Source organism: Ursus americanus, chromosome 3, assembly GCF_024610735.1.
Source record: "Ursus americanus isolate L20-20 chromosome 3, mUrsAme1.1.p, whole genome shotgun sequence".
NCBI classification, from domain to species: Eukaryota; Metazoa; Chordata; class Mammalia; order Carnivora; family Ursidae; genus Ursus; species Ursus americanus.
In genome coordinates this window covers 77593920-77601921 of record NC_142129.1, presented here as the reverse complement: position 1 = coordinate 77601921, position 8002 = coordinate 77593920, and the positions used below count along the sequence as shown (strand labels likewise).

The window sequence follows — 8002 nt, the reverse complement described above, 5'->3', positions numbered from 1 at the left end:
CAGTAGTATTTTACCTAACATTCCTTCTGGATAGTGTCCCTTGTTTAAGAAATCTCTTCCTCTCCCAAGTTTATGAAGTTATTTTCCCATATTATCCTCTATATGTTAATAAATTTGTCTTTCATATTTAGGTCTTTAAATTACATGGTTTTTATCTTTGCAAATTGTGAGAGACAGGGCCCATTGTTTATTTTTATTTTTTTTTAAGTGGCTATCCGGTTGACTCACACTATTTAATTGCAAGTTCATGGTTTTTTGCAGACCTGCTTTATCTCCTCTGTTGTATATGAAGTATCCATTTAGGGACCATTTTGTTCCATTGTTCAATTTACCCTGCGTCAGCACTACATTCTTAATTTCTATACCTTTATAGTCTTAATATCTGCTAGAAAATATTCATATATCTTGTTCTTGTTTTTCAGTGTGCTCTTCCTCACATTTAAAAAATTTACTTGCATTAAATCAATGGATTTATGATTTGGGAAGAATTGCACGTCACTACTATATCCAGTTTTTCAATCAATGAACGTTGTATTTAGCTCTTATTTAATATCTTAATAAAATTTTATTGTTTTCTTTGTAGAGATCTTGAACTTCTTCGTTAATTTATTCTTAGGCATTTGATACTTTTAATGCTAGTAAAAATCATTTCTTGAAATTTTCATTTTCTGATGATTTCTTGTTCACAGAGAAGAAATTTATTTCTGTGTAGTTTTTATAATTAGTAAACTTGACAAATTCCTACATATTTTAAAACAAATTGTTGATTATTTTGGATATTCTACACACAAAGATGTATAATCTACAAATAATCATAGTTCTTTTCTTCTTTTCCACTTCTTATACCTTTACTTGTATTTTTCTTCTCTTGCTCTGACACAATGGCTAGAAACTCTGGTAAAGGTATTGAAGAGAATGGTGACAGTAGGCGTACTTGTTTTGTTTCTGGTCTCAAAGGAAGAGCTTTCCATCCTTTCACCAGCAAGATTTTTCTTGTTTGTTTGTTTGGTAGATAATATTCAGCAGATTTAAAAAATACTCCTTCATCCCAAGTGTGCTATAAAGTTTTTGTTATGGATGGATTTTGAATTTTATCAAATATTACCCAGCATCTTATGATTTTTGTACCTTAGTATATTAATATACTAGGTTTCATTAATTCATTTTCCAACACTGAAACAATCTTGTGTACCTGGGATAATTCAACTTGGTTATTATTCTTATCACTTTCACGCATTTCCAGATCTTTGGATCTTGGCATATACATTAATTTTTCCTACCTAATAATGGTAACTAGGCCTTCTTTCTCCTTTGATTGCCTCAGGTTTGTTAATTTTATTGAACTTTTTTTCAAAGAATCAAATTGTTGGAAGGTCATTTTTTAAATTGAGTAATCCATCAAAATAATACTTAAGTTTCACAAATAATCAAATAAAAATATGATATAAAATAAAATAAAAAATGAAACCTTAAAAATAAAATTTTAATTTATTTGGAATTGTCATTTAAACAGAGGTAAAAGATTTCAACATTTTTGTCACCATAATTGTATTATTATGTTTTGATAGAAAACTATTTTGGTTCAATTTCCTATCAAAGCTTTAAAAACTGTAGATGTGGGGACATTTTAGCTCTTAAAGCCTAGATAATCAACAGTCAATTCATTAATCATCAACTAATTACAAACTTTTAGATCGGACATTATCTTCAAAAAATGTTCCAAGATGTGTTTTACCTAAACTTTGAAAAAAAAGTTTACCATATTAGGTAATATACTTGATACACACTTGATCTTAGCCAAAAGGCCAAGAAACAATAGCATATCAGGTGTAAGTTGATTAAGCAGTGTCAATGCATTCTTAAATTTAATTATTTTTAAAAAGATAAATAGAAAAATAAAAATTCAAGTTAAATAAGTCTCCTATACTGTTTTAAGGTTAAGGAAATGATATATAACTTTCTTGCCATAGACAGGAAGTTATCAAAGAATATAAGAAACATATAAGTTCACCCAAAGATGTCCCTGACTCATTAAGAAAGGTAAATTTGAGCATTAATAAGAATGGTTTCAATGAATTAAAACATATCAAATTTTGAATCACTAAATTCTTCTCCTGAAACCAATATTACACTATATGTTAACTAGAATTTAAAAAAAAACTTGAAACAAAAAAAGTAAAAAAAAAAAATCTAATTTGTTTTCATCCTTGAGTTAGCAATGATAATAAAAATAAAAACACAAGCTTTTTGGTCATCTTTGGAGGATAATAGGGAACCATTTCTTATTTCGAAAAATGGTAAGTAAAGGAAAATTGTCCAATATTTTCCGTCTGTATCCTAACTTTCCTATACAAACTATGCTACTGGGTAATCAAATATTGGTTGAGGAGAAGTTTATCTTTTTAAAAGTATTCCAAGAAGAAATGATGATTGAATTAGAATACCACCACTTTGTAACATTTAGTTAATTAATGGATCTATTCTAGCCAGTGAGCACCGGTGGCTATAAACCGGACAAAATGAAAGACAGCCGGACATTATACAGTTCCCAACGGAAACATATAATGTCAGCCTTTGACCTTGAATGCGAATCAGGTCAGATCTGTAGGGAAAAAAACCAAGTTACAGGCAATACAGAGACAGAGGAACTTGTTACCTCTACTGTGAGTATGCAATCAGCAAAAACCCAATTTGGTTGAAAGAGCAGGTTTCTTCAAAAAGATTCACTGAAAAAGAAGGGGTGGGGAGGAGACTATGTAGATTAAAAGAAGCTTAGAAAACATTTTAAAAATAAAACAGGAAAACCACGCGAGTATTTTTTTACTAGGCAGATGTCAGTGATAAAACAGGAAGTAATTATCATAAATATGATAATGGTGGTTGCATTTAGAGTTTGGGAAGGTGTTGTGAGAGGGAGGGGTAAAATGGTGGTCTTATGAGATGACTGGCAAAGTTAAATTCCTTGACCTGGGTGGTGGTGACAAGAGTGTCGATATATAATAATTTATTAAGCTATACATTTATTTAATTCTGTTTTCTGTGCTGGATTTAAAATTTATCTTTTAAACTGGGTGAATGAATGTATTTACGATATAATTTTCAGAGAATATGTTATGAAATGTTCTATTTTGTAATAAAGAATCAACTTACCAAGTTGGTAAACACAAGAAGTCAAAGTTGACATTTTCAATATTTATTAGGAAGGCTGAGGCAACAGCCTTTTTATACAGCACAGTCTGCATAAGCTATCAAGATACATCTTGTATACAATCACAAAACCAAGACATATTTTTACATAGAGTAAAACTCAAGACAGATTTACAAGCATTTTAGATACAATTCTCATGTATTTCAATTCAATTTCTACAACCTTTAGCCCAAGAATTTATATTTGTTCATTAGATTTTCCAGAGAGATTTGGGTAGAACAGAAAAGAACACATTAGCAAATCACCAACACAGCATGCAACATGTAGTTAGAAACAAGACATATCTCCAAGTACTTTATTTTTTATTTTGAAATAAATTTTATTAGATTTTTATTTTTTTCAGACAAGATTTTTTTCCCATTAATATCAGATGTGTTTTTGTTAGGATATTAGCACACACATTAATCAGTAGTGGGAGCACCTGAGCACATCACCAACAAATATACAGACACAATCAAACGATAATCATATTCACATGCTGAATGCCAAATGAAATTAATATTTCAACTTTGTCTATTTTACCAAATGTATAGTTATGTACAGGGTAACCATTTAAGAAATGCTCTCGATCTACATATCAGATAAGGAATCATTTGATTAAATGATTTTGACTTAATGGATATCTTGAATAATGACAACAACATGGAACATACAGAAAACATCAATGTGTCATATTCAATGAGAATATCTGCTTCACTCATTCATTTTTGAATTACATCAAAGGCAAGTAATTATTAAAGAGACGGCTCATAATTATTCATCGAGCTTTCTTTCACTTCCATGTCAAGCTCAAAAAGACAGAAACTCACTCTGTCACGTGGAGAGTTATAAACATATATATAGCTGTAGTTGGCTGCTTTTGGAATATTAGACATTATAGCAATGAAAATAAGTTTTTAAAAATATTGTTATGATTTAAATAATAAAGTAAAAAAATACTATAAACATCTTTATGATATCTTAATGAAATGAAACATCGATCAAATAATTTCTAATAAATTGGGCACAATATAGTATAGAATTTTGTTTTACTTCACATGACCACCAACCTAGTGTCACTACGACTATCACCACTACCATCACAACCATTCTTACAGTAAGAATCAATATCAGCTGGTTACCAGCTATAATATTCCCACAATATGACTATTTTAATGTGTGTGATCCACAAAACTAAGTCCACTGATATGCTGAAAATATGCATTTATTTGTATGATTAGTTACAATATGGGCACATTAAGGAACAAAGACAATCACTGTTCCTTAGTCTTGGATACTGTTCTTTTCAACAGAAATGGTAAAGAAAGAGGTCAGAGTCACCAAAAATCTTCTTAATCTTAAGTAAAAACAGGGGGAAACACCGACTTCTTGCTTGTACCGTTACCTGTCTGTAATGACCATTCTACAAATCCCCGTCTTTTGTAAAAATTCACTCTGTGCTTTTGCTTCTACAGCTAAAAGTTTCTTTAGGACCAAATTTGAAACCAAGAAGCAACTCCAGTCTCTGATGACTCAACGAAGTTGTGGGAAAATTAAGATGCTTTTCAAGATATAGGTGTTGGAACTGGACTGACCGTGTATTATTCAGAGATTACAAACTTTGTCATCAGTAGGATTAAAAAAAACTGATTCCAAAAAATAAAAAGAAACGAAAAAGTGGAAAATTATGTGCTGTGATATATACAAAAAAGTAAAAAACCACCAAGAGCCCTATTTGCAATTAAAAAAGAAACAGCTTGGTTGTAAGAAGGGTAATCGACATCATTCAGAAGAAATGCGTTTGTTTGAGGATCAGTGTTGCATAGAATAATTCCCGCACAATTTAGGATTTTGGTCAGCTGCAAACTTGGCACACTGTGGCAGGATCTTATGCTCTCTGAAGGGGATGCTGGTGCACAAAAAAGAAGCCCTGTCGTTAGCTCTCTTGACTGACCTGGCCCCATCGCTGGTGCCTTGGAACAAAGGGGCACCTAGAATGGAGAAACTCCTACCCTTTCAGGTCAAGTAGCTACCAAGGGATGATCTTTGTTTTGGTGGCACCTCATTTGTGTTATTCTAAAAGAAATCACAACTGGAATGAAGTCAAACTTACTGGTCATACAACCTCTCATGCATACCGCTGGATGTACGCGGCTGCAGAAGAGGGTCCAAGGTGAGCCAGAGTTTCCTTCGAAGGGTGAATAGCAGAATCTTTTTATGTCAGAAAGAGATCTTCCCGAATCCTTCCCTTCCCCAGCTATGAGTGATGATTACAAGCTCCCTAAAGCGCTCATTTCTGCTGGAAATATCCATAGCAACCATCAGCAGATCTAGTTGTCTCTAAAAATAAAATCCTAGCAGTATCGAATCTTCCGTGCTCCCTTCCTGGCTTGCTTGTTTGAGAGCGGTATCAATGGTGAATGACGCTGCGTTATCAGGGAGGACAGGTGAAAACATAGACGGAAGAAAACGGACTGTTTTCTTCCTTGGATTGGGGAAGAGTGATTTTGTATTTCTTTACGAACATAATAAAGATGTATAGCCTGAAATTATTAGAAATTGTTTTATTTTTAATGTTTTGCATTTAATCAATTCCTCTCAAATTTAAAGTATGTTTTTCTTTAAAAGTGAGAAAATTCAATATCCAACCAATGTATTTGGAGATAATTTCTCAAAACCTGCTAAAATCTCAACTTTGAATGAAGAAGCAGCTTTCAAACTCAGAATGCTCTGAGAAGCAATTTATTTTAGGGTAGGATATGGGAATAGTGTAAGATTGGCATGACTCATTTCATTTATAATAACCCAATTCGCAAATCATCTTGATTTAATTCTTCACCTTTTCTCAGGTTCAATGCAAGTTTGTATTTTAAAGAAAAACCATTAGTTTTGGAGCGAATACACTACTTTTATCCAAGTCAATGCTTCCCATCGGTATGGAGGATGTTTTTGCATATAAAATTTGAGAAATAAAGAGCTGCATAATAATTATTCCTCACTTTATGTATAAAACTATATCTGGCAATGTGCTTTCTTTTTTTTTCTCACAGTTCACTTGGCTTGATCACCCCAACATTCCATTAGGAAGGCTAGGAATATGTAATTATTTTTATCCTACAAATAAGAAAACTGGGGGAAGTGACTTTAAGTGACATGTGCAAGGTGACACAGGGGCAGGACCAAGTCAGAAGCCAGGCTCCTCCTCCCAGCAGAGTGCATGTCCTAGAACTCCATTCTACTTCCTTTGTCTACACAGTTGGTTGACGGAGAAGACGAAGCTTCCTTTTAATGACTTGGACATTGGTCCATATATTCCGTATTAATAAAATAGCTCAAGTTATATTTTAATCTCAATATAATACCGACTTTTCACTTATTTTCCCAATATTGATGAACTTGATCACTGTGATATTGTCACTAACAGAGAAAAATGGAGCACTAGGAAGAACTTGAGTTTAGTGTCAGGGTTTTCCTTATACAATCAATTAATGCATTAAGGACAAAAAAAGCATCATGGAACAGCAGGAAATGACACCAAGTTAATTAATCCATGTCACAGATTAATATGATTTGTTCGCCAGAGGAAGAATTTCCTCTCTTTCAATACCTCACTCAACAGAAAGAAAACATGTGGAAAAACATTTGCAATTCCACAAAGAACAACTTATCACACTTCCTGGAACATACCATTTTAACCTATGTTCTTTGGTATGTACGTTGAAAATGTATTGGCTTAATGATCAGGTAAGGAGATTTTGATGTTTTCAACCAAGGTTCCAATATTTTTGTGGGGCAACATTCTGTGTGAGCCAATCATGGCTTTATTTCTACATAAATATAATTCCACTTCCACTTAATATTATCTTCACTCTACATCATTTCATATTATACAAATGTGCTTTTACAACATGGATTCCAAAATCGGCGATGCTCACGCTTGTAACATTTGGACAGAGAGAAAATCTAAAAGCCGTAATTTCTCCATCTCCAGTACCCTCTCCCTCTGAACCCAACCACCTCACGTCTAGTCTTGAACGCATACTATAGTTGTATCCTATGTCAGAATCTAAAAACAGTAAGTCGTCCGAGGAAGTAAGATGAAGAAAAAAGATCTTTAGACTCCTGAAAACTGAGATTTGTTACAGCAGTTCTTTCCTTTCAACCAAGGTTCTTTTGCACAAATGATTGACTCTGTCTTGCATTAGGAACCATATTAATATTCGAGCGGCTGCCTTAAGCTACAGTTCAACTCTGCTCAAAGATCTGTGCATTAAGGAATCAAAAAAGCTCTCACTGTCTTTCTTGAAGCCATCCAAGGACTCAAAGCTCTTTTTTATGGTCTCCGATATATGAACTTTTTTCATTTGAGTTTTTTTCTGTTCCACAACAGAACATTCACAAAGCTTTAGGTATGTGTTTGCCTGTTATTCCTCCTCTCTCATTTACCCCTAAAAACACTGTAGAATAGTATCCACCTCTAGTCTTGATGTGAAATTATTTAGAGCAGTTTCTATACCCTGAGCAGACACATTTCTTCAATGGGTTTGAGTAGGACTGACCAAAAGTTTGTGCCAGTTGACTATTCTTTTTCTGAGATCCACTTTGTCAAGCCAGATACAGGCTTCGCCAATCAAGGTCTTTTTCATAAACTTCCCTCCATTAGAGAAAAGTAAAATCTAGAAAAAATAGTCAAAATTATATACACTTGCATATATTTTTCAACCTTTTTAAAGGACATTGATCATCAAAGAAATCACACAGACAAGAAAGGGTGAGGGAAAGTAGCAGCTAAACGTGTAAGAGAGCTAATCCTCA

At 33.2% G+C, this 8002-nt stretch overlaps 1 protein-coding gene across 5 annotated transcripts in view; it reads right to left on the bottom strand.

Annotated features, from left to right (window-relative positions):
• Window positions 1–2180: 2180 nt before the first annotated feature.
• PCLO (piccolo presynaptic cytomatrix protein) overlaps window positions 2181–8002 on the bottom strand; it is a 373917-nt gene continuing 368095 nt past the window's right edge. For 4 of the 5 annotated variants that reach the window (XM_087861131.1, XM_045793368.2, XM_087861127.1 and 1 more), the window contains one exon: window positions 3178–7863. In XM_087861131.1, the coding sequence (XP_087717257.1) occupies window positions 7723–7863 (141 nt within the window). In that variant the 3' untranslated portion in view covers window positions 3178–7722. Of the gene's footprint in view, window positions 2727–3177; window positions 7864–8002 lie in introns of those variants that run through there. The other variant, XM_087861125.1, reaches the window with a different exon arrangement.